The sequence below is a fragment of the Scyliorhinus torazame genome, chromosome 4, assembly GCF_047496885.1.
Source record: "Scyliorhinus torazame isolate Kashiwa2021f chromosome 4, sScyTor2.1, whole genome shotgun sequence".
Lineage (NCBI taxonomy): Eukaryota > Metazoa > Chordata > Chondrichthyes > Carcharhiniformes > Scyliorhinidae > Scyliorhinus > Scyliorhinus torazame.
The window spans coordinates 206,934,915-206,962,244 of NC_092710.1; the positions used below are offsets into that span (position 1 = coordinate 206,934,915).

A 27,330-nucleotide genomic window follows, 5' to 3' on the forward strand; every position below is an offset into this window, starting at 1 on the left:
CCGGCCTTGGACATGCAGATACCCTCGCCCCCAAGGCCTCCACCATGGACGCCACCTGTGAGGCATTGGCTTGGGTGGCACGCATAGCCGGCACCACCTCCTGCTCTGCACGTGGTTGGACTCTTCAAATGCATGGACTAAAGAATCATCCAGAATGTTCACTATCTTGCGCCTGTTTTCATTAAGTATATTTGAATTGTTTATGGTTTTCACCACTTCTGAAACTTCCTTTTTTCCCCTTTATCCTATCATGGGATGCTAGCTCTAGTCCTGACCCCTCGGGGACCCCACTCTTCCTCAGGTCTGGAATAAAAAATGTTCACCACTTCTGTTTCCTGTCACTCAACAACTTGGTACCCTTGGCCACCATCCGTTTATTCCATGGCCTTCTCTCTCGTCCCACATGTCATTGTTCTTGTTCATTCCCATTGTCAATGAAAGATCGTTTGGCAGAATGCAATCGCATGGAATATCAGATCCTTCACAGCAGGAGTAAAACACATTTTAATTTCACTAAGCTTGAATTGGTGATCTCAGTTGAATCGCTTGATTTGCTTTCTGCCCCCATTCCAGTATTGGGCCTTCTGTTTCCTAATGATACTTGTTATAACTTGGTAATCACACACAAAATGTTATATTCAATACACAAAATACAAGTAACACAACACAAATGCCTATTTCGGTTTTTTTCTACTTGTGCAAATATAATTTTGAACAATAAAGTCCTCCAGAGGTCCCCAGCATCACAGATGTCAGTCTTTGGCCAATGCGATTAATTCCATGTGATATCAAGAAACGGCTGAAGGTGCTGGATACTGCAAAAGCTATGGGCCCTGACAATATTCCGACAATAGTTTTGAGCTTGTGCTCCTAAACGTGCCACACCCCTGGCCAAGCTGTTCCAGTGCAGCTACAACACTAGCTACAGCTAGTGGATAATTGCTCAGGTATGCCCTGTGCACAAGAAACAGGACAAATCCAACCTGGCCAATTACCATCAGTCTACTCTTGATCATCAGCAAAGTGATGGACGGAGTCATCAACAGTGCTATCAAGTGGCACTTTCCCAGCAATAACCTGCTCACGGACGCTCAGTTTGGTTCCACCAGGGTCACTCAGCTCCTGACCTCATTACAGCCTTGGTTAATATATGGACAAATGAGCTGAATGCCAGAGTTGAGGTGAGAGTGACTGCCCTTGACATCAAGGCAGCATTTGACCGAGTATGGCATCAAGGAGCCTTAACTATACTGGAGTCAATGGGAATCAAAGGGGCTCCCGGTCTGTCCACGTGGAGTTTGCACATTCTCCCTGTGTCTGCGTGGGTCTCACCTCCACAACCCAAAGATATGCAGAGTAGCTGGATTGACCATGCTAAATTGCCCCTTAATTGGGAATTAAAAATAAAAAGTAATCAGGGGGAAAACTCTCCGCTGGTTGGAGTCACACCTGGCACCAAGGAAGAAATCATCTCATCTCCAGGACATCACTGCAGGAGTTCCTCAGGGTAGTGTCCTAGGCCCAACCATCTTCAGCTGCTTCACGGTGACCTTCCTTCCATAAGGTCAGAAGTGCGGATGTTCGCAGATGACTGCACAATGTTCAGCACCATTTGCGACTCCTCAGATACTGAAGCAGTTCATGACCAAATGCACTTGGAATACTGTGAGCAGTTCTGGCCACCACACCTGAGGAAGGATATTTTGCCCAAATGCATCAAAACCTGGACAATATATCCAGGCTTGGGCTGCCACATGGCAAGTTACATTCGTGGCACACGTGTCAGGCAATGACCATCTCCAACGAAAGTGGATCTAACCGTCGACCCTTGACATTCAATGGCATTACTTTCACTGAATCCCCCACTATGAACATCCTGGGGGTTACCATTGATCAGAAACTGAACTGGACTAGCCTTATAAATACTGTGGCTACCAGAGCAGGTCAAAGGCTAGGAATGCTATGGCGAGTAACTCACCTCCTGATTCCCCCGAAGCCTGTCCACCATCTACAAGGCGCAAGTCAGGAGTGTAATGGAATACTCTCCACTTGCCTAGAGCAGTGCAGCTCTAACAACACTCAAGCTCAACACCATCCAGGACAAAGTAGCCCACTTGATTGCTACCCCTTCCACAAACATTCACTCCCTCCACCACTTATGCACAGCTGCAGCCATATCTACCATCTACAAGATGCACTGCAGGAATTCACCAAGGTTCCTGAGGCAGCATCTTCCAGACCCATGACCATTACCAACTAGAAGGACAAGAGCAGCCAATGCTTGGGAATCCCATCACGTGGAGGTCCCCCTCCAAGTCATTCACTACCCTGACTTGGAAATATATCGCCATTCCTTCACTGTCGCTGGGTCAAAATCCAGGAATTCCCTTCCTAACAGCACAGTGGATGTACCTACACCTCAGGGACTACAGCGGTTCAAGAAGGCAGCTCACCATCACCTTCTGAAAGGCCACTAGGGATGAGCAATAAATGCAGGTTGAGCCAGTTAAATGAATTTTTAAAAAGTTTGAAACAATTTATAAGTAGCACGCAGAAATCAACATAAGGCAACACAAGAGTCAACATATTATTTATAGTGAAAAGCAAAACAAAAATAATTAATCGCAGAACGAAGCACCAAAATTATCATCTGAGTGTCAAAAGCCTTTGCTTGAGGTTTGGAATAAACCCAATCTTAGTAAACACGCTGAAACATTTTCCATATAATAGTTGTAAAACATGGTGAACAAATTTTGCATATCCTGTTTAAAAATTATTCAGCTGTGCTTTGCGATAGTTCAATAAATGACATGCAAATCAAACGATAAATAAAATGGAATAATTTTTATTTCAAAACAATTTACAATCATACTTAAAAACCATTAGCTGACATCAGTAATCACATCACAAACCTATAATAACACTTTAAAATTTATGTACAACTTCAACTTCCAAAACTTACTTCCTTTGCCTGGCCTCAATTTAAATCACTGTTTAAAAGGTATATAACACATTTTGATACATTTTATTTGGTGATATAATTTGAGAAAAACATGCTCTGTGTTCAATAATGACAATATCAAGAAAGGAATGTAAATAATATTCTAGCTTGAACATTAACTGAATTATGTTTTTTTTGAAGAAACTATTCATATCTATGAAAATCATTTTTGTGCACTTGATCCTCAAGCATGTGTTTATTTAGTGTCTCTCTCCACGCTGAAATGCTGTGAGCTTACCTAGACCAGTTTCCATGCATTCACAGCCATTAGTAATCCATACCCACCCGCCTCCCCAGTAACATGACCAGGTTCATGATTAGAAAGAGTGTGAATATAATTTCAAGGAATTTTATCAATTAAAAAAAATAAATTTAGAGTACCCAATTAATTTTTCCAATTAATGGGCAATTTAGCGTGGCCAATCCACCTAACCTGCACATCTTTAGGTTGTGGGGTGAAACCCACGCAGACACGGGGAGAATATGCAAACTCCACACGGGCAGTGACCCAGGGCCGGGATCGAACCTGAGACCTCAGCACCGTGAGGCGGCAATGCGAGGCACTGCGCCACCGTGCTGCCCGAATTTTTATCAATTTAAATATACTTAAATGGCTTTACGCCATAGCATCAGCCCACTGGGGATATGACGTTAAGCTGGCGCGAATCACTACTGGTTTTCAAAAGTAGAAACTTGTCATGATGGCGACACCGGGGCACAGGCGTGAGTACAGCCCCAGAGTGGTGAGGGACATGGTCGGGCAGTTCCCTGTCACTGCCAGGGTGCCAGTGACAGATTGGCACTCTCAGGGCAGGTGATCTGGGGAGCACCATTGGGGCAGGGGGTTCCCCTTATGTGTGGTGTGGGGGGGGGGGGGGAGAAGCCCAATGAGTGTTGGGGGGGGTTGTGTGTGCGTTGGGGTAGATTGGGAAAGTGGAGACTGTAAAGGGAGGTGAGGACGGTGCTAGTGACGGGGAGAGCTGGCGGTGCCAGTGAGGGGAGTGCCCTGATGCCAGCAAGGTGGGGGGGGGGGGGGGGGGTGCTGAAGTTACTGTGATGCTTGCTTGGTGTGGGTGTTGCCCTGATCTTTGTGTGGAGGTTGGGGGGAGGGGGTGTTCCTCCTGACTGCTGGGAGGAGTGGGGGGTTCTGATGTCTGTATGTTACCATAGAGGAGAGGTTGGCCCACAACCGACGGGAGAGGGCCCAGATGGTCGGCGGAGTGCCGGACATCAGAGTCCTCATTCCCTATGAGGAACGGACCTTGGAGGTGATGGGGTGGTCGAGGACAGGTCCTGATTAGGATGGGTGGGGGCCTTTAATGTAAATTTTGAGTTTGCCACGCCAAAATCCCAGCTTTGCCGGCGTGTTTAGGTGTCCCCTACCGCGCCCCCCACAATTAGCTGCAAGATCCTAATCAGCGCTTTGAGATTGCACAGAGATCTGTTTAATCAGATGAAAAAAAGGCGCCTCTGAATTCAGCAAGTTTCACACAGCTTTTTTCACTTGTTCCAGCACTCTGAAATTTTGGGACAATTCCACCCTGTTTCTCTCTCCACAGATGCTGCCAGATCTGCTGAGTTTATCCAGCATTTACTGTTTTTATTTCAGATTTCCAGCAAATGCAGTATTTTGCCCTTTTATTATTATATGATTGCTGTATTTGACTCAAGCTCTTAAAATCATTACTCCCTTGGTTTACGTTAATTGACTCTAAAGTGTTAGCAGAAAAGAGCTTGTAGTGAAAGTAAATGAACAATGAATCACAGTGCTTTGACCATATTGCTAAATCACATTTTTGCCATTCTGATTTACTCCTCTCAAAAAATAAATATTTAAACCACCAATCGCAGGTAAAAAGCTTCCCTCAGCCTTTTGACGACAGTCAATGCATTGCTGCCCCTTGGAAATTAAATTGGCGTTCAAAGCTATATTGGAATACAAATGGCTCATGAAACAGCAGTTTAATCTACCCCTGCACACCTATTTCATTTTAAAATATCAGCAAAAGTTTGGCTAATGGCAATTGTGAAGTAGAAAATTCAACATTTAAAACTGTTTAAAATCAAATGTTTAAATATCGCAGCATATATGAAATACAAAATTATATTATCCAATAATAATTTAGACGGATAAAATGAACTACAATTTAAGTTAACCCTTATTTGGTATAGGTTGTAAAGAATGTTGAAATGTTTCCATTTACTACTTGTAAATCCAATATTCCTGTTTGCCCTGTTGGCATTCCCAAGGATGACGACCCTGAATCTTTTTTCATTGGTTTAATATCTACTGACTGTTGTGCATATACAAATGAGGCAGATAATATGGGCACGATTGAATGGAAAGGTTTCTAAGTGTGGCAGCGAGCGGGAAATGCCACGAGCTCCCCGACGCTCGGCCCAGTGAGGTTGTCACCGCTATAAAATATTAATTGGTCCACTTAACAAGGCCCCACGGGATTCTCACCACAAATCATAGTTTACCAGCTGATTCAGCCAAGACTGCACTCGCCAGCACCATGCTAACAAGTGACAGCAGCACTTAAACTGCTCCTGCACAGATATCCCTACTCCACTCGCAGAGCAGCCCCACGTTTTGGTGATGTCTGTTGGACGTAGCGGAGGCCAGATGGGTCCATGAGGGTCAGCCATGGGGCAGCCACCATCGCTTGGGAGGAAGCATCAGCTCGGGAACCGTGACCAGGAGGACCGGCACCCAGCGGTGTAAGAAGGTCAACGGCCTGCACCGGGCCGCATAAGGTGAGTTTGTACCCCCCCCCCGCCAGTGATTAACGATACATATGGCTAATGATGCCCCCCTATGTTACCACAGGAGAGGTTGGCCTACAACCGACGGGAGAGGGCCCAGACGGTGGGCGGAGTGCCGGACATCAGAATCCTCATTCTCTATGAGGAACGGACACTGGAGGTGATGGGGTGGCCGAGAACAGATCGGTTACCAACGAGGAAGTCGGCGCATGTTGAAGAGGTGAGTATCCATCGGCCGCAACACACACTGACCCATCTCTCCCACTGACCAGGTGTTCATCCTCCCGCAGGACCTCCAGCCCACAGCACTGGCCCAACCAGGGTGGTTTCCCTCCTTCCCGCCTCCCATGAGAAAACCGAGGCGAGCTCCGAGGATGCCACCATAATAGTCACGGCACAGATGTCATCCCCACCCTCCACCAGTGCAAACATGCACATCGGTGGGCAACGATCGTGGTCTGACTTCTGGGCACAATCTGATGAGCACCACACTGTTGCAGATGTACATCAGGTGGAGGCAGGAATGCCCAGGCGAGACAGCAGTCGGAGGTCTGCTGGATCCCAGGACCCAGCTGGGTTGCAGTCAGATGCTGAGCCTCTGGACCAGGTTTATGTGGAGCTGATGCAGACTGTAAGGTGCGGCTGTGGTATTTAGAGGGAGATATCCGCAACCCAACAGCAGATCAATAGCCAATTGGAGTCACAGAGGCTACGGGCGCAGGAGATCGCACCAGCAATGAGTGGCACCAGCACCAAGGCCAACACTGCTAGGGTGGCAATGGCAGTGGCGAGCCTGGTGCACGACGTCAGCAGCTTGAGTGGAGGTGTCCAAGGTATGGCGCAGTCAGTGAGGGCCAAGAGGATCGAGGCAGAATGTCCACCTCGCTGGGGGATGTGCCCAGGAGTCTGACCACCGGCTGACCTTGCTGATTCGGATGCTAGGCAATAACTCCCACATGCTACCGGGCCGCTTGGGTGAGGGCCCAGAGGGCCGTCTACCCACAGGGACCCACTTGGGAACTGTGAGATGCTCACGTAACTATGATTGCCAATTCCGTATTAGCAATAGCCTTCAACCAGAGGTCACCGCGGTCAGTGGGAGTTATGGGTGGTCGGTGGGGCAGACAGACATGGGCTAGGTTTGCCCCCGGAACGGGTGTTCACGATCCAGGAATTGGCATGGTGGACCCGCAGGTGATTAGACCCCGCCCCCCCCAACTGAGACCATAGGCGGCCAGCCCCCTGTTCCGCAACCACCCCCCCCCCCCGTACTCCTGTTAATTGTATGGAGATTGGCCTGAAGTGGTGATTACTGGTTTCTCGCCACGCAAAGGTGAGATCCGGATTTTGCCGAGGGGAGCGGACTGGTTACATCCAAAAGGATCGGCGCCCGTTGTGGTTTTTGGCCTCTCCCGCTATTTAACAGCCTCACCGCGCTCTCGCTTAAGTGCAACTCGGCCATTACATCGCGCCCTGTATTTCAATCTCAAGTGCCAAAAAGTAGTTGTAACTCATTGCTGGGAATTTAATAGACTGTACACTAGTACAGCTTGCCGAGACAGGTTACATTGAATGAATTAAATTAACTATTGATTCATCAGGATCTGTACTAATGTAGCTATGCAAATTAGTCTGAAGGAAATGCAAATGAAATGAGTGCTCTACGGAATAGCTTCCTTTCCATATAACTGTTGGCTTAATTTGTTCACAGAAACAAAATGCTACTTTTCTCAGGTAACCTCACACTGACAGTTTAAAATTTATGTGTGGTCACTAATGGCAACAGTCAAATGGATAAAGTATGCAAAAAATAATATGTATATAGATATATAGTTTTGAATATATAACATCTATATATTAACAAATATATTTCAAATGAATTAGAAGCTACAATATTACATATGCTGAGCAAATGTCAAAAAAGCAATACTGAACATTAAACTTTCTAATTGAAGTTGTTGGAATACAAAATAAGGATTATGTTGAAAAATTCTTGTTTAATTTTGAGTGACCTCAGCTCCCTTTTCCCGAGGTTTTATTACTGTATTTTTCTTTCCATTTTACAAGCCATAAGAACCAATGTTGACAGATCCTGCTGCTTATCACTGCTTCATGGCAGTGCTGTTAATAGCCATTTCCCTCTGTATTCTGATGTGTGTCCCTGGATGCGACAACAGTTCTTTTATCTGATTAAGTTTGCACAGTACTGTAATGGTTTCTTTCTGAAGAGCATTCCTAATTACGTCAGAATTGTGCTTTTTCCCTGAAGAAGAAAAGATAAAAATGTGTTTCATTTAACAAAAGTTGATTTAATTCTAATACTTATGATTCAAATTTTTTAAAAATTGTAAAAGCAATGTAGACTGTGCCACAACACACACAACCATTATCATAAATAAATATTGGTAGAATCCATGCGCATAAGCCAATTCAGCTTACATATAACTTAGTTTTGTGAAATGAATAAATCTGCTTAGTCTGTTGCAAGAGCTCAAACAGGTTTACATATGGACTGTCTTCAATCATTTTCGATTTATTCTGTGTTATTGTGTTTCACTCCCTTTGCTGCTACAATAAAATGAATTGTAGTTGTACAAATTAAATCCATGAAATTGGTGACATTGAGAAGAACCAAACCAATATTTTCGATACATGAGGGAATTTTGTCACATTTGAGGTCCAAACACAAGCATTTGGCATAAGGTCATGCTTTTGTGCAGTAGGTGAGTCGGAAGAATAAATTGCGAAGGTCTTCATTATTTTCATTTCAATTAAAATTTTTCCCCCAGCTTGCTCATCCGTGGTACATTGAAAGCTCGAGATAATGATCATGTGTACTCGTAAAAATATTCTCTGCACACACTTAAGCACGTGTTTTCAAGTGTAACGTTTCATTTCTTGTTGCCATTGTTTGGATCAGTGTCTTTAAATGTTATTTTCTGCCCATTTTTGTTCCGATTTGCTTTAGTTTGTGTTTCCTCTAGGTACTGCTGTACAGCCTTAATCACAGCGGTCTCCACTAGTCGTTTACTCAGACTGACCAGTTCTTCCTCATCAGGTTCTTTCTTTTCTCCTACACACCACAACAAACAAAACAGGTCAGGTACCGCCTTCAGAGCAGAGTGCACTATTCTTTACCACATTCAGCAACAACAATTTGCATTTATATAGCACCTTCAAGATGGAAGAAACATCTCAAGGTGCTTCACAGAAGTACAGCATTATTTCTTATTTATGATCAAGCTTACGTAATCAACTTACATGATGAAGCATTAATACAGTATTTCACAGTTTTCCATGTAAACTATATTTTAAGATTTCTTTTTCCCCCTAAATGAAAATTCCATTTAAGATCCAATACTAAACGTCACATTTTAACCATGGTTGATGGGTATGAATGCCAGTGCTGAGGAATGAAGCGTTTCTCAGTTCAGGCACTAAGTGTTCGTCATTAAACACTCACCTAAGTCACCATCTTTAATTTTCACTATTGAGCTGAGCTTATAGTTCTGAATTGTACAGCCCAATAAAAATGGATCTAAGGCTGTCCAAATTAATCCCACACCTCCTGGCCAACAAAGGGAAGAGAAAGACGAGAAAGGGCAGGAGAAGGTGGCACTGTTTGTGTAAGCCATGTTGGCTGGGGTTTTGAGCTCGGGGGGTTTGTTGGTTATATTGTTGTGTTTTTCTTTTTGTTGAAAATTTGATGTGTAAAATTGTTAAAATTTTAACTGCTTCAATAAAAATATTTTCTCAAAAAAAAAACAAATGGAAGAGACTTCACCCCATTAATCAGGGCTGGGTTTAAACCACAGATGGAAAAAGTGACTGGATTGCCCACTGTTCCGTACAGTTTTCCAATATTGTGAGCCTTATCAAACAGCATACCAGCAGATTTCTTTTCAATTCAGATGACTACATTTGTACTCTCAGCAAACTGGAGATTGAGATCATCAACATGAGTTTACACTAAGGTTTATGCTATTCATGGCCAGCATTCTAAATGCCTTTGGCGGGATTCTCTGCCGGCGGGATGCTCCGTTTTGCCGGCAGCCCGGGGGTTTCCCGACGGCGTGGGGCTGCCCCACAACGGGGAAACCCCATTGATCGGCCGGTGTAACGGAGCATCCCGCCAGCGGGGTGAGGCAGAAATATGGTGCTGCGGGACAGAGCATCCCACCCCTTATATTTGAGCAAATATGGCCACAGGACTGCTCTTTGCACCTGCAAAGTGCAGGCTGACAGCAATTATCTCTTTTTCTGGACTCTTTACAAATTTTGATTACATCCCCATGAAGAACAGGCTGTTAGTCAAATCTGTTCTTCTAAGTGCTTTCCCAAAAATATTTTTTAACATCACGCAGTAAAACATGGTTCCATTTATATGAAATTAGGTTTTATTATTATCTACAAAAAGTGGTTTGCGGAAATCTATCAGTCAGCTATTAAAATTTTTTTGTTGTTAAAATGTTGCCTTTGTGGTTACACATGGACCTGGAAGGCCAATGCGATTGAGCGAACAATTACTGCACAGCAGCTGGTTTAGCTCAGTTGGCTGGACCGCTGGTTTGTGATGCAGAGTGAGGCTAAAAGTGTGGGTTCAATTCCTGTACTGGCTGAGGTTATTCTCAACCTTGCCTGAGGTGTGATGATCCTCAGGTCAAACCACCACCAGTCAGCTCTCCCCCTCAAAAGGGAAAGCAGCCTATGGTCATCTGGCACTATGGAGACTTTAATTATGTTACAGTGCAGAAACTGAATCACACTCTTATTCCCAGGAGATAGAAACATGATTGTTACTTTTCAGAATGTAATCAGAACAATGTTTACCTTCCACTTAAATTAAAGTGGTAGAGGTATTAAAAGGGAGATTAGCAATTCGAAGAAAGCCTCAGATAAGTGAGATTGGCTAGGTTTATGACAATGCAGAGCTGACCTTTACAGCACAGTGCAAAATGTAGTTCCGAAAAGGAATGACAATCACATTCATGTAAAGGGGAAAGCTATGAAGAACCTGCTGTTTCAGCTTGTGAATTATGTGAGAGATAATTACACTGTTCAGTAAGTATCACACTTTCAAAACAGATTAGTTCTTCATGGGAAAACTACTTATTACCTTATACTTAAAATTCACAAGTCCACCTGAGGTAGAATAATTCATTTGTATTACTTCTGATTACAAGAAATTTAGAAGTGAGTTGCATTGTTAATTGAGCATAACTTAGTCTCCTATAAACCAATTCATATCTGACACAATGCATAAAGAATTTATGCATGTATGTCCTAAATATGACACAAGATGAATGGGTACTTGGGACTAACTGCAGGTCAGTACAGCTAGCCCTCACTTAGCACTCCTAATGCGTTTCTGACGTACATTGGGCGAAATGAATACACGAAAATCACTTTGACATAAGAAAGCATTATAAGGTTGGGTTAATAATAATAATAATTTTCATTATTGTCACAAGTAGTATCATGAGAGAGACCTTTAAGAAATGGGTGTTTATAAATGGGTGTGTATATAAATATCTGTAGTGAGAGTACCTTTAAGAAATGGGTGTTTACTACTGCAGTGATGTCAGAGAGTGGGTGGAGCTGGCCTGTCTGTCAGCTTTTTACTTTCGTTTTTGAGCAGGCTGCAGGGTGTGTTTTAGTTTTGTTTTCAGTGTGGGAGCTGAAGCCGGACAGAGCAGCTGTACTGTTGATCTCTCTGCCATCAAAAGACAATCTTTTGATCATTTCGTGAATTCAGAATTATAAATGTTTTCAGTAGTGACTTTAACCTGATGTGCTTCTGATAAAGGTTTTGTTTTTAAGTCGTATGGATGTTTAAAAGGAAAGCTTAAAGGTTTACTTAGTATTTTAGTCTGTGGGGGTTGTATTTGAATTAATAGTTGCTAAGATGTTCACTGTATGTTTTAATAAGGTTAACTTGAGTTCATAGAATAAACATTGTTTTGCTGAAAAAAATACTTTTCCATTTTTGCTCTACCACACTTGTAGAGTGGGCCGTGTGCTTCCCATACCATAATCTAATAAAAATTGTGGGTCAGGTGAACTCCTTGATACATTTTGGGGTTCTCTAAACCCTGGCCCATAACAGTAGGCTTACAGTAACACTGCAATGAAGTTACTGTGAAAAGCCCCTAGTCTCCACACCTAGCCTGTTCGAGTGCACTGAGGGAGAATTCAGAATGTTCAAATTACCTAACAGCGCGTCTTTCGGGACATGTGGGAGGAAACCCATGCAGACACAGGAAGAACATGCAGATTCCGCACAGACAGTGACCCAAGCCGGGAATCGAACCTGGGACCCTGGTTCTTTGAAGCAACAGTGCTTACCACTGTGCTACTGTGCCACTGGCTGCCTTGAAGTTAACCAGCCAAATATTCTTTCTGCTTGCTACTCTTACTAAACTCTACTACTTATTCTATTTGCCCCGTGCTCATAGCTTCATACCCCACCCACTCGCCGCCTCGCTCCCTGCTTCTGGCCCACTGCTTCCCACTCATCACTTCCCTCCTATTCACTACTTTCCTCTTCTGCCGGCCACACCCTTGCCAGCCCCTCTCAACTCATCCCTCTCGCTTCCCTCCCCGTTGTTGTCCCCCTGACACCTTCTTTGCTGCCTCTCGCCACCCCTCTCTTGCTCACAGTGAAGGCTTGGGAGAGAGGTAGCGAGTGAGGCAGTGAGGAGGAAGAAGTGAAGGTTGGGGAGAGGGAAGCATTGAGTGGAAGGGAGGGCGGGGCAGCGACTGGGAGAGGGTTGGCAAGCAAGTGTCAGTCAGTCTGAAGAGGGATGCAGCAAGTGGAGCTGGAATTGGGAGAGGGAAGCAGAAAGAGGGGAGATGGGAGAGGGAAGCAGTGAGTGGGAAGCAGGAGAAAGAAGTGACGAGAGAGGAGGTGAGCTGGAATGTTTGAGCGAGGAAGTTGGTAGAGGCAGTGAGCGAAGCAGCAGCATGTATAAAGAAGCAGACTGAGCATGCAAGGTTGAAACTTGGTTCTTGGCATGTGTTCAGTAACCGGCAAAAATAAAAATGGAAGCAATGCTATTGGGGTAGGTTCTGCAATTTGCAAACTCTGCTAAAATGAAAACGCTATTTGGACGTGCTTTAAATGGGGGATACCTGTAATATGATAAGGTGCTCGAATGATGTCATAAACTACAAAAACAAAGATCAAGTACCTCAATGTTCATCTGAACAGCAAAATTAGAGCATTTTACACAATACTTGATGTTACCATTCACTAGTTTTGGTGATTCTGGCAGTTGATAAAGCTAATTTTACTTTCAGAAATGCTTTTTGGATGAAGCCAAATGAGTGAAATTTTGAATGAAACTCACCTCCTTGACCCAAAGCCTGTTCACCATCTATAAGGCACATGTCAGGAAAAGTCTCTACTTGCATGGGTGAGTGCAGCTTCAACAATACTCAAGCAGAGAGCGGCATGTGGCGCAGTGGTTAGCACTGGGACTACAGCGCTGAGGACCCGGGTTTGAGTCCCGGCCCTGGGTCACTGTCCGTGTGGAGTTTGCACATTCTCCCCAGGTCTGCGTGTGTTTCACCCCCATAACCCAAAGATGTGCAGGTTAGGTGGATTGGCCATGCTAAATTGCCCCTTAATTGGAAAAGAAATATTGGCTACCCTAAATTTATAAAAACAAACAACACTCAAGCAGTTCGATACCATCCAGGACAAAGTAACTGCTTGATTGGCACCCCATCCACCACCTTCAATATTTACTCCCTCCGCCACCAATGTACAATGGAAATAGAACGACAAAGGTTGAAGGCCGACCTGACACAAGTTTACAAAATTGAGTGGCATGGACAAAGTGGATCGTCAGAAGCTTAGGGCAGCACGGTAGCATTGTGGATAGCACAATTGTTTCACAGCTCCAGGGTCCCAGGTTCGGTTCCCGGCTTGGGTCACTGTCTGTGCGGAGTCTGCACATTCTCCCCGTGTGTGCGTGGGTTTCCTCCGGGTGCTCCGGTTTCCTCCCACAGTCCAAAGATGTGCAGGTTAGGTGGATTGACCATGCTAAATTGCCCCTAGTGTCCAAAATTGACCTTAGTGTTGGGTGGGGTTACTGGGTTATGGGGATAGGGTGGAGGTGTGGACCTTGGGTAGGGTGCTCTTTCCAAGAGCCGGTGCTGACTCGATGGGTTGAATGGCCTCCTTCTGCACTGTAAACTCTATCTATGTAAAGTCAATTACTAGGGGACATAGGTTTAAGGTGCAAGGGGCAAAGTTAGAGGAGATGTGCGAGGGAAGTTCTTTACACAGAGGATGGTGAGTGCCTGGAACACACTGCAGGAGGAGGTGGTGGAAGCAGATATGATAACGACGTTTAAGAGGTATCTTGACAAATACATGAATAGAACATAGAACAATACAGCGCAGTACAGGCCCTTCGGCCCACGATGTTGCACCGAAACAAAAGCCATCTAACCTACACTATGCCATTATCATCCATATGTTTATCCAATAAACTTTTAAATGCCCTCAATGTTGGCGAGTTCACTACTGTAGCAGGTAGGGCATTCCACGGCCTCACTACTCTTTGCGTAAAGAACCTACCTCTGACCTCTGTCCTATATCTATTACCCCTCAGTTTAAAGTTATGTCCCCTCGTGCCAGCCATTTCCATCCGCGGGAGAAGGCTCTCACTGTCCACCCTATCCAACCCCCTGATCATTTTGTATGCCTCTATTAAGTCTCCTCTTAACCTTCTTCTCTCCAACGAAAACAACCTCAAGTCCATCAGCCTTTCCTCATAAGATTTTCCCTCCATACCAGGCAACATCCTGGTAAATCTCCTCTGCACCCGCTCCAAAGCCTCCATGTCCTTCCTATAATGCGGTGACCAGAACTGTACGCAATACTCCAAATGCGGCCGAACCAGAGTTCTGTACAGCTGCAACATGACCTCCTGACTCCGGAACTCAATCCCTCTACCAATAAAGGCCAACACTCCATAGGCCTTCTTCACAACCCTATCAACCTGGGTGGCAACTTTCAGGGATCTATGTAGATGGACACCTAGATCCCTCTGCTCATCCACACTTTCAAGAACTTTACCATTAGCCAAATATTCCGCATTCCTGTTATTCCTTCCAAAGTGAATCACCTCACACTTCTCTACATTAAACTCCATTTGCCACCTCTCAGCCCAGCTCTGCAGCTTATCTATATCCCTCTGTGACCTGCTACATCCTTCCACACTATCGACAACACCACCGACTTTAGTATCGTCTGCAAATTTACTCACCCACCCTTCTGCGCCTTCCTCTAGGTCATTGATAAAAATGACAAACAGCAACGGCCCCAGAACAGATCCTTGTGGTACTCCACTTGTGACTGTACTCCATTCTGAACATTTCCCATCAACCACCACCCTCTGTCTTCTTTCAGCTAGCCAATTTCTGATCCACATCTCTAAATCACCCTCAATCCCCAGCCTCCGTATTTTCTGCAATAGCCTACCGTGGGGAACCTTATCAAACGCTTTGCTGAAATCCATGTACACCACATCAACTGCTCTACCCTCATGTACCTGTTCAGTCACCTTCTCAAAGAACTCAATAAGGTTTGTGAGGCATGACCTACCCTTCACAAAGCCATGCTGACTATCCCTGATCATATTATTCCTATCTAGATGATTATAAATCTTGTCTCTTATAATCCCCTCCAAGACTTTACCCACTACAGACGTGAGGCTCACCGGTCTATAGTTGCCGGGGTTGTCTCTGCTCCCCTTTTTGAACAAAGGGACCACATTTGCTGTCCTCCAGTCCTCTGGCACTATTCCTGTAGCCAATGATGACATAAAAATCAAAGCCAAAGGTCCAGCAATCTCTTCCCTGGCCTCCCAGAGAATCCTAGGATAAATCCCATTCAGCCTGTCCAGAATTGCCAACACCTCTTCCCTACGTACCTCAATGCCATCTATTCTATTAGCCTGCGGCTCAGCATTCTCCTCCACAACATTATCTTTTTCCTGAGTGAATACTGACGAAAAATATTCATTTAGTATCTCGCCTATCTCTTCAGACTCCACACACAATTTCCCAGCCCTGTCCTTGACTGGTCCTACTCTTTCCCTAGTCATTCGCTTATTCCTGACATACCTATAGAAAGCTTTTGGGTTTTCCTTGATCCTTCCTGCCAAATACTTCTCATGTCCCCTCCTTGCTCGTCTTAGCTCTCTCTTTAGATCCTTCCTCGCTACCTTGTAACTATCCATCGCCCCAACTGAAACTTCACACCTCATCTTCACATAGGCCTCCTTCTTCCTCTTAACAAGAGATTCCACTTCCTTGGTAAACCACGGTTCCCTCGCTCGACGCCTTCCTCCCTGCCTGACCGGTACATACTTATCAAGAACACGCAGTAGCTGATCCTTGAACAAGCCCCACTTATCCAGTGTGCCCAACACTTTCAGCCTACTTCTCCACCTTATCCCCCCCAAGTCACGTCTAATGGCATCATAATTGCCCTTCCCCCAGCTATAACTCTTGCCCTGCGGTGTATACTTATCCCTTTCCATCATTAACGTAAACGTCACCGAATTGTGGTCACTGTCCCCAAAGTGCTCTCCTACCTCCAAATCCAACACCTGGCCTGGTTCATTACCCAAAACCAAATCCAACGTGGCCTCGCCTCTTGTTGGCCTGTCAACATATTGTTTCAGGAAACCCTCCTGCACACATTGTACAAAAAACGACCCATCTATTGTACTCGAACTATATCTTTTCCAGTCAATATTTGGAAAGTTAAAGTCTCCCATAATAACTACCCTGTTACTTTCGCTCTTATCCAGAATCATCTTCGCCATCCTTTCCTCTACATCCCTAGAATAGGAAGGGAATAGAGGGATACAGACCCTGGAAGTTCAGAATGTTTTCGTTTAGACGGGCATGATGATTGGCACAGGCTTGGCAGGCCAAAGGGCCTGTTCCTGTGCTGTACTGTTCTTTGTGTGTGTACCATCTACAAGATGCATTGCAGAAACTCCTGTCTTCCAAACAAACAACTGCTACCATCTAGAAGGGTCAAGGGCAGCAGATGCATGGGAACACCGCCACCTGTAAGATCCCCTCCAAGTCACACACCATCTTGACTTGGAATTATGTCACTATTACCTAATTGTCATTGGGTCAAAATTCTGGAACTCCCTTCCTAGCAGCATTGTGGGTGTACCTACACCACACTGACTGCAGCAGTTCGAGAAGACAGCTCACCACCTTCTCAAGGGCTATTAGGGATGGGCCAGTGACACTCACACCCTCTTAAAATAATAAATTAAATGTATATATATATATATATAGTAAAATTGTCATAGATAAATACAGAAAATAATCAAAAAGGCTAGTATTTGTATCTAGAGGACTAGAAAACAAGGGATAAAATCACATGACATATATTCAAAGCCTGATTATACCACTTGTGGAGTAGTACAATGTTCTGCTCTGGGCACCACCTTAGAAAGGAATGTAGCATAAATTTACCGAAATAATAGTTGGACTCCAAGGATTAAATTACAACTGTAGATTACACAAACTAGGGTTGCATTTCCTGGAAATTAGAGAGTTATGGGTGATTCCAAGATGTGTGTGAGAGGGTAGACTTGTGTTGGTTGGAGGGTTCAGGAGTAGGGGGCACCTAGGACTTGGCTCCTCCCTCTGCAACTGGATCCGCGACTTCCTGACCAATATACCACAATCAGTAAGGATAAATAACAACACCTCCTCTCTATGATAGACCTCAATACCGATTTATATATATTTATGTTTGCCCTATGTTTTTTCATGTATGGAACGATCTGTCTGGACTGTACACAGGACAATATTTTTCACTGTACCTCGGTACACGTGACAATAAATCAAACCAAATCAAATCATAGCCTAAAAGATAGAGCCAGGTTTTTCAGGAGTGCAGAGGGAATCACTCCCACACACAAAGGATAGTGAAGTTTGGAACTTGCTTCAATAAGTGGCAGTTGGTGCTACAGGTCAACCGCCAATTTTCAAACTGTGATTTATAGATTTTGTTAACCAACGATATTAAGGGATATGGAGCAAAAGGGAGTTAAGTCAAAGATCAACAATGATTCCAGTAAATGGTGGAACCGGCAAAAGTAATGAGATGGCCCACTTCTGTCACCGAACAGCTATGTAGAGTTTACTAATGACCCGCGCAAAAGGAATTCTTGGCTGGGAACACGCCCTCCCGGTCCCACCAAAGTCTAATCCATTCTGTGTGCCATGCCCGCCTTGCTGCCGGGGAGCCCACCGTAAGCTCCCGCCAGTGGGAAGGGGCGGGAAACCCTTCTTCCTGAAAGTATCCCTCTCCATGTGATGTCCTTCTATCAAGCTAATTTTACTTTCAGAAGCGCTTCTTGAGTGAAGACAAGGAAGGACGATTTGTGTAATGTCACCTTCAGGATGCCCCAAAGTGCTTCTTCACAGCCAATTAAGTATTTTTGAAGTATAGCTGTATAGGCAGACGTGACATCCAATTCGTAAACAGTAAGATCTCACAAACACAATTTAGATACATAAGACCATAAGACACAGGAGCAGATGTAAGGCCATTCGGCCCATCGAGTCCACTCCACCATTCAATCATGGCTGATTTCAACTCTATTTACCCGCGCTCTCTCTCCATAGCCCTTAATTCCTCGAGAAATCAAGAATTTATCAACTTCTGTCTTAAAGACACTCAACGTCCCGGCCTCCACCGCCCTCTGTGGCAATGAATTCCACAGACCCACCACTCTCTGGCTGAAGAAATTTCTCCTTATCTCTGTTCTAAAGTGACTCCCTTTTATTCTAAGGCTGTGCCCCCGGGTCCTAGTCTCCCCTGCTAATGGAAACAACTTCCCTACGTCCACCCTATCTAAGCCATTCATTATCTTGTAAGTTTCTATTAGATCTCCCCTCAACCTCCTAAACTCCAATGAATATAATCCCAGGATCCTCAGACGTTCATCGTATGTTAGGCCTACCATTCCTGGGATCATCCGTGTGAATCTCCGCTGGACCCGCTCCAGTGCCAGTATGTCCTTCCTGAGGTGTGGGGCCCAAAATTGCTCGCAGTACTCTAAATAGGGCCTAACCAGTGCTTTATAAATCTTCAGAAGTACATCCCTGCTTTTATATTCCAAGCCTCTTGAGATAAATATGGGTAGAGATCAGGAATAAGAAGGGTGCAGTCACAATGTTGGGGGTTTACTACAGGCCTCCCAACGGCCAGCGGGAGATAGAGGAGCAGATAGGTAGACAGATTTTGGAAAAGAGTAAAAACAACAGGGTTGTGGTGATGGGAGACTTCAACTACCCCAATATTGACTGGGACTCACTTAGTGCCAGGGGCTTAGACGGGGCAGAGTTTGTAAGGAGCATCCAGGAGGGCTTCTTAAAACAATATGTAGACAGTCCAACTATGGAAGGGGCGGTACTGGACCTGGTATTGGGGAATGAGCCCAGCCAAGTGGTAGAAGTTTCAGTAGGGGAGCATTTTGGGAACAGTGACCACAATTCAGTAAGTTTTAAAGTGCTGGTGGACAAGGATAAGAGTGGTCCTAGAACGAATGTGCTAAATCTGGGAAAGGCTAATGATAACAATCTTAGGCGGGAACTGAAGAACCTAGATTGGGGGCGGATGTTTGAGGGCAAATCAACATCTGACATGTGGGAGGCTTTCAAGTTGAAAGGAATTCAGGACCGGCATGTTCCTGTGAGGAAGAAGGATAAATACAGCAATTTTCAGGAACCTTGGATAACGAGAGATATTGTAGGCCTCGTCAAAAAGAAAAAGGAGGCATTTGTCAGGGCTAAAAGGTTGGGAACAGACGAAGACTGTGTGGAAGATAAGGAAAGTAGGAAGGAACTTAAGCAAGGAGTCAGGAGGGCTAGATGGGGTCACGAAAAGTCATTGGCAAATAGGGTTAAGGAAAATCCCAAGACTTTTTACACGTACATAAAAAGCAAGAGGGTAGCCAGGGAAAGGGTTGGCCCACTGAAGGATAGGCAAGGGAATCAAGTGTGGAGCCAGAGGAAATGGGCGAGGTACGAAATGAATACTTTGCATCAGTATTCACCAAAGAGAAGGAATTGGTGGATGTTGAGTCTGGAGAAGGGTGTGTAGATTTCATAGAATTCATAGAATTTCATAGAATTTACAGTGCAGAAGTAGGCCATTCGGCCCAAAGAGTCTGCACCGGCTCTTGGAAATAGCACCCAAGGTCAACACCTCCACCCTATCCCCATAACCCAGCAACCCCACCTAACCCTAAGGGCAATTTTGGACACTAAGGGCAATTTATCATGGCCAATCCACCTAACCTGCACATCTTTGGACTGTGGGAGGAAACAGGAGCACACACGGGGAGAATGTGCAGACTCCGCACAGACAGTGACCCAAGCCAGAATCGAACCTGGGACCCTGGAGCTGTGAAGCAATTGTGCTATCCACAATGCTACCGTGCTGCCGAGATAGCCTGGGTCACATTGAGATCCAAAAAGACGAGGTGTTGGGCATCTTAAAAAATATTACAGTAGATAAGTCCCCAGGGCCTGATGGGATCTACCCCAGAATACTGAAGGAGGCTGGAGAGGAAATTGTTGAGGCCTTGACAGAAATCTTTGGATCCTCACTGTCTTCAGGTGATGTCCCGGAGGATTGGAGAATAGCCAATCTTGTTCTTCTGTTTAAGAAGGGTAGCAAAGATAATCCAGGGAACTATAGGCCGGTGAGCCTTACTTCAGTGGTAGGGAAATTACTGGAGAATTCTTCGAGACAGGATCTACTCCCATTTGGAAGCAAATGGACATATTAGTGAGAGGCAGCATGGTTTTGTGAAGGGGAGATCGTGTCTCACTAACTTGATAGAGTTTTTCGAGGAGGTCACAAAGAAGATTGATGCAGGTAGGGCAGTGGATGCTGTCTATATGGACTTCAGTAAGGCCTTTGACAAGGTTCCTCATGGTAGACTAGTACAAAAGGTGAAGTCACACGGGATCAGGGGTGAGCTGGCAAGGTGGATACAGAACTGGCTAGGTCATAGAAGGCAGAGAGTAGCAATGGAAGGATGCTTTTCTAATTGGAGGGCTGTGACCAGTGATGTTCCGCAGGGATCAGTGCTGGGACCTTTGCTGTTTGTAATATATATAAATGATTTGGAGGAAAATGTAACTGGTCTGATTAGTAAGTTTGCAGACGACACAAAGGTTAGTGGAATTGCGGATAGCGATGAGGACTGTCAAGAGGATACAGCAGGATTTAGATTGTTTGGAGACTTGGGCGGAGAGATGGCAGATGGAGTTTAATCTGGACAAATGTGAGGTAATGCATTTTGGAAGGTCTAATGCAGGTAGGGAATATACAGTGAATGGTAGAACCCTCAAGAGTATTGAAAGTTAGAGAGATCTAGGTGTACAGGTCCACAGGTCACTGAAAGGGGCAACACAGGTGGAGAAGGTAGTCAAGAAGTCATACGGCATGCTTGCCTTCATTGGCCGGGGCATTGAGTATAAGAATTGGCAAGTCATGTTGTAGCTGTATAGAACCTTAGTTAGGCCACACTTGGAGTATAGTGTTCAATTCTGGTCGCCACACTACCAGAAGGATGTGGAGGCTTTAGAGAGGGTGCAGAAGAGATTTACCAGAATGTTGCCTGGTATGGAGGGCATTAGCTATGAGGAGCGGTTGAATAAACTCGGTTTGTTCTCACTGGAACGACGGAGGTTGAGGGGCGACTTGATAGAGGTCTACAAAATTATGAGGGGCATAGACAAAGTGGATAGTCAGAGGCTTTTCCCCAGGGTAGAGGGGTCAATTACTAGGGGGCATAGGTTTAAGGTGAGAGGGGCAAGGTGTAGAGTAGATGTACGAGGCAAGTTTTTTACACAGAGGGTAGTGGGTGCCTGGAACTCGCTGCCGGAGGAGGTGGTGGAAGCAGGGACGATATTTACATTTAAGGGGCATCTTGACAAATCCATGAATAGGATGGGAATAGAGGGATACAGACCCAGGAAGTGTCGAAGATTGTAGTTTAGTCGGGCAGCATGGTCGGCACGGGCTTGGAGGGCCGAACGGCCTGTTCCTGTGCTGTATATTTCTTTGTTCTTTGCTCTTATTGCATTTGCTTTCTTAATTACGGACTCATCCTGCAAGTTTACCTTTAGAGAATCCTGGACTAGGACTCCCAAGTCCCTTTGCACTTCAGCATTATGAATTTTGTCACCGTTTAGAAAATAGTCCATGCCTCTATTCTTTTTTCCAAAGTGCAAGTCCTCGCACATGCCCACGTTGAATTTCATCAGACATTTCTTGGACCACTCTCCTCAACTGTCTAATTCTTTCTGCAGCCTCCCCACCTCCTCAATACTACCTGCCCCTCCACCTATCTTTGTATCATCAGCAAACTTAGCCAGAATGCCCCCAGTCCCGTCATCTAGATCGTTAATATATAAAGAGAACAGCTGTGGCCGCAACACTGAACCCTGCGGGACACCACTCGTCACCGGTTGCCATTCCGAAAAAGAACCTTTTATCCCAACTCTCTGCCTTCTGCCTGACAGCCAATCGTCAATTCATGTTAGTACCTTGCCTCGAATACCATGGGCCCTTATTTTACACAGCAGTCTCCCGTGAGGCACCTTATCAAAGGTCTTTTGGAAGTCAAGATAGACAACATCCATTGGCTCACCTTGGTCTAACCTATTTGTTATCTCTTCAAAGAACTCTAACAGGTTTGTCAGGCACGACCTCCCCTTACTAAATCCATGCTGACTTGTCCTAATCCGACCCTGCACTTCCAAGAATTTAGAAATCTCATCCTTAACGATGGATTCTAGAATCTTGCCAACAACTGAGGTTAGGCTAATTGGCCTATAATTTTCCATATTTTTTCTTGTTCCCTTCTTGAACAGGGGGGTTACAACAGCGATTTTCCAATCCTCCAGTGACTTTTGAAAGATCATAATTAACGCCTCCACTATTTCTTCAGCTATCTCCTTTAGAACTCTAGGATGTAGCCCATCTGGGCTCAGAGATTTATCAATTTTTAGACCTCTTAGTTTCTCTAGCACCTTCTCCTTTGTGATGGCTACCATATTCAACTCTGTCCCCTGACTCTCCTGAATTGTTGGGATATTACTCATGTCTTCTACTGTGAAGACTGACGCAAAGTACTTATTTAGTTCCTCAGCTATTTCCTTGTCTCCCATCACTAGATTACCAGTGTCATTTTGGAGCGGCCCAATGTCTACTTTTGCCTCCCGTTTGTTTTTATTGTATTTAAAGAAGCTTTTACTATCATTCCTAATGTTACTGGCTAGCCTACCTTCATATTTGATCCTCTCTTTCCTTATTTCTCTCTTTGCTATCCTGTTTGTTTTTGTAGCCTTCCCAATCTTCTGACTTACCACTACTGTTTGCCACATTATAGGCTTTCTCCTTTGCTTTGATGCATTCCCTGACTTCCTTTGTCAGCCATGGCTGCCTAATACCCCCTCTGATAACCTTTCTTTTCTTTGGGATGAACCTCTGTACTGTGTCCTCAATTACTCCCAGAAACTCCTGCCATTGCTGTTCTACTGTCTTTCCCACTACGCTCTGCTCCCAGTCGATTTTTGTCAGTTCCTCCCTCATGCCCTGTAGTTACCTTTATTTAACTGTAACACCTTTACATCTGGTCCTGACCACTGTTAGGAGGCCTGTACATAACTCCCATTATGGTTTTTTTTGCCTTTGTGGTTCCTCAACTCTACCCACACAGATTCCACATCATCTGACCCTATGTCGTTTCGTGCTATTGATTTAATTTCATTCCTAATTAACAAGGCAACCCCGCCCCCTCTGCCCACCTCTCTGTCTTTTCGATAGGTTGTGAATCCCTGGATGTTTAAATGCCAGTCCTGAACCCCCTGCAACCACGTCTCTGTGATGCCTACCACATCATACCAGCCAGTCACAATCTGGGCCACAAGCTACCTTGTTCCGTACACTGCGCGCATTTAAATATAGCACCTTTAATTCTCTACTGACCTAACATCTCTTCTCAGCATCAGACTTACTTTGATCGTGATAATCTGTTTTGTTGTGTTTTCTAGGATTCTGGGGAGAACCCGATACCTTCTTCAGCTTGTGCACAGGATTTTGTAAATGCACCAGAGAGAGCACTCAGTTTAGTGTCTCATCCTTCATTCAGAATCTCTCCGAACTTTAATATGACATTAATATACATGGCCAAGCCAGGTGAGCTCATCTCAGGATATATCTGTGTTGTCATAATGGTGAAGCACTGTCATAATAGATCAAATCACAGGCAAAAGAATGACATAATAAATAACAACATCAGTGTTTATGTGACATCCCAAGCCACTTCACGTAAGCACGATCAAAGTAAGTCTGATGCTGAGAGGAGATGTTAGGACAGGTAACGAAAAACTTGATCAAAGAGGTAGGTTTTAATGATTGTCTTAAAGAAGGAGATAGTGTAGAGAGATGGTGGTGTTCACAGAGGGAACCCGAGAGCTTTTGTCCTTGCCAGCTGAAAATAGGAGGGATTAGAATTGATCCCGAAGCCAATATTGGAGAAGAATGGAGAATAATTAGGGTTACAGGGCTGTGGAAGATTACAGTGAGAGAGAGGGGGGGGGGGGGGGGGGGGGGGGGGGGCGGGGGCGCGAGCCCATGGAGGGATTTAAACACAAGGATGAGAATTTTAAATTGTAGAGGCATTGCTAGACATGGAGCTGTAGGTCACCAAGCACAGTGATATGGGTGAACACAGAGACTGGTCTAGCTCACTTGGCTAGACAGCTGGTTCATGATGTAGACCAAGGCCAGCAGCATGGGTTCGATTCCCAGACTGGCTGAGGTTATTCATGAAGGGCCCTGCTTTCTCAACCTTGCCCTTTGCTTGAGGTGTGGTGATCCTCAGGTTAAATCACCACCAGTCAGCTCTACCCCTCAAAGGGGAAAGCAGTTTATGGTCATCTGGGACTCTGGCCACTTTACCTTATGGGTTCAAGCAGCAGTGTTCGGATGAGCTTAAGTATACAGAGTAAATAATCTATTGTACAAATTATGGTTCTCACAATAGTTGAAACACTGCTCAATAAACTACGTAAGGTTGCATTTATAAAGTTGCTAATCAGAACACATATTGGGAATTCAGTAAAAGTAATGCAGGCTTTTCCACTGGAACCACTAATTACTGCTTCACAATTCCCAACATGCATTCCTGCCAGGTGGAACTCCATGTCAGGAGCATAGAGTTGTAAACTCAACCCTAAAGAACAGAAGGTTCAATTTGTGGTCTATACAAGTAAGATGATGTTAATACGTTAATGAATATTAGTGTTCCTCAATCAAGGATGGAAAATCATCCATAATTTCCACTCCTGAGTGTCACTCAGTGTTATTACCCCCACGAGGATCACAGGGAAACCTTTGTCAATCTGCCCATGGGACTCGTGGAGTACGAGCTTCCCAGGTAGGGGAAGGAGGCCACTAAACCGGAGCTCATCAAAGACTACATATAAATGCCAGCACAAGCAAGGCCCACAGTTGTTGGTTGTCCCAACAAGGACTGGATTGGGAGAGAGTTACTGCTATGGTTAGAATATTGTACATAGTTCAATAAATCCTTGTGTGGTATTATAGGTATTATGGTACCTGATAGGCTAAAGCACCATTGGTGGAAACGGTATGCTTACTATTGGTGAGAATGTATGATAGCTCCGCCCTGCTAGGTGGGGTAGAAGAACCCATACCGCCCCAGCAGCCTTCATTCTGTACCTGAGTTGCTGTGGGAAACATCTAGCTTATTAAAGCCTCCAGTTGGACTACAACCTCGCTTTAGTGGTCATTGATCGTGCATCAATTTAATAAGCTAGTTTTTTAAGAAGGATGGAACTCCGAATCAAGCTGGAGTGTCTGCCACTTAGCCCCCACGCGACGAACTCAGCGGCAATCTTTAAGCACTGGCTGGCGTGCTTTAAAGGGTATCTCGGGACGGCCGAAAACACACACACGGGAGAGCAGAAACTGCACGTCCTGCACTCAAGGGTGAGCCCGGAGATTTACACCCTCATCGAGGAAGCGGAAGACTTTGATGCAGCAATAAAGCTGCTAAAAGGACACGATATTCGTCCGGTAAACCAGGGCTACGCCCGGCACCTGCTTGCAATAAGGCGACAAACACCATGGGAATGGCTGGAGGAATTCTACCGTGCACTCCTGGTGTTGGGAAGAAGCTGCAGCTGCCCGCAGGTTTCTGCGAGCGAACACACGGAACTCTGTCCGGGACGCTTTCGTGGCAGGTATGCTTTCTTCACAAATCCGCCAGCGTCTGTTAGAAAAGGACACCCTGAGTCTCAGGGAGGCAAGGGCCTTTGCAGGCTCCCTGGATGTGGCCTCCAGGAATGCTCCGCGGCTGACCCCTAGGCTTCCCCCATTTCCCCACAGGCCTGCGCTGCAAGGCGGCCTGGCAATCCCGAGGGGCCATGCTGCTACTTTTGCGGGCAGGCCAAGTACCCCTGCCAGCGCTGCCCGACCCGCGCATCCACCTGCAAGGGCTGCGGCAAAAAGTGCCATTTCGTGGGGGTATGCCAGGTCCGTGCGGTTGCCGCGATCTCTGGCGGCGAATGCGGACCGCAACCACAAACTTCTCCACGGGCCCCGTGCGGCCAGCGGTCGCTGCGATCTTCATATTCCAGGGCCACGTGCGGACCCCGGGCGCCACCATCTTGTTCCGCGGACGCCACGTTGGACGGATGGGCACTGCCATTTTGTGCACCCCCAGCCATGTGCGACCAATGGGAGCCGCCATCGTGGATGAACCCCCACGCACTGCCCGAAGAGAACACTCAACTGCTGCGATTAGCCTCGGTGACTCTGGATCAGTCTCGGCCTCGAACACTCTCAACTGCTACGACGACCGTATTCATCAACGGGCACGAGACGTCCTGCCTAATCGACTCTGGGAGCACGGAGAGTTTCATACACCCTGACACGGTAAGGCGATGTTCTCTCCTCATCCACCCATTAATCAAAAAATCTCCCTGGCTTCCGGTTCACACTCAGTGGAGATAAAGAGGTTTTGTGTAGCAAACCTCACAGTCCAGGGAAGGGACTTCAAAATTTTCCGTCTCTACGTCCTTCCCCACCTCTGCACGGCTACACTCCTGGGGTTAGACTTCCAGTGTAACCTTCAAAGTCTGACCTTCAAATTTGGCGGCCCTGTACCCCCCCTTACTGTATGCGGCCTCGCGACCCTTAAGGTCGACCCGCCTTCCCTGTTTGCGAACCTTACCCCGGATTGCAAACCCGTCGCCACCAGGAGCAGCCGCTACAGTGCCCAGGACCGGATCTTTATTAGGGCAGAGGTCCAAAGGCTACTGAGGGAAGGGGTCATTGAAGCCAGTAACAGCCCCTGGAGAGCTCAAGTAGTGGTGGTAAAGACCGGGGAGAAGCATAGGATGGTCATCGACTACAGTCAGGCCATCAACAGGTTTACGCAGCTGGACGCGTACCCACT

General features: G+C 45.6%; 1 protein-coding gene and 1 long non-coding RNA gene across 5 annotated transcripts in view; one reads left to right on the forward strand and one right to left on the reverse strand.

Moving 5' to 3' along the window:
• The window catches only part of LOC140410715 (A-kinase anchor protein 7), a 287,628-nt gene that overhangs the window by 45,785 nt on the left and 214,513 nt on the right, over positions 1-27,330 (reverse strand). Inside the window, exon 8 of one of the 4 annotated variants that reach the window (XM_072499163.1) lies at positions 7,748-8,033. The exons of 1 other annotated variant lie outside the window; for it this stretch is intronic. In XM_072499163.1, coding sequence (XP_072355264.1) covers positions 7,873-8,033 — 161 coding nt within the window. In that variant the 3' untranslated portion in view covers positions 7,748-7,872. Of the gene's footprint in view, positions 1-7,747; positions 8,034-8,255; positions 8,844-27,330 lie in introns of those variants that run through there. 2 more of the 4 variants (XM_072499161.1, XR_011940714.1) reach the window with 2 other exon arrangements.
• The window catches only part of LOC140410716 (uncharacterized), a 132,984-nt gene continuing 129,842 nt past the window's right edge, over positions 24,189-27,330 (forward strand). The window contains exon 1 of the long non-coding RNA XR_011940715.1: positions 24,189-24,246. This is a non-coding gene — a long non-coding RNA (uncharacterized lncRNA). The remainder of the gene's footprint in view (positions 24,247-27,330) is intronic.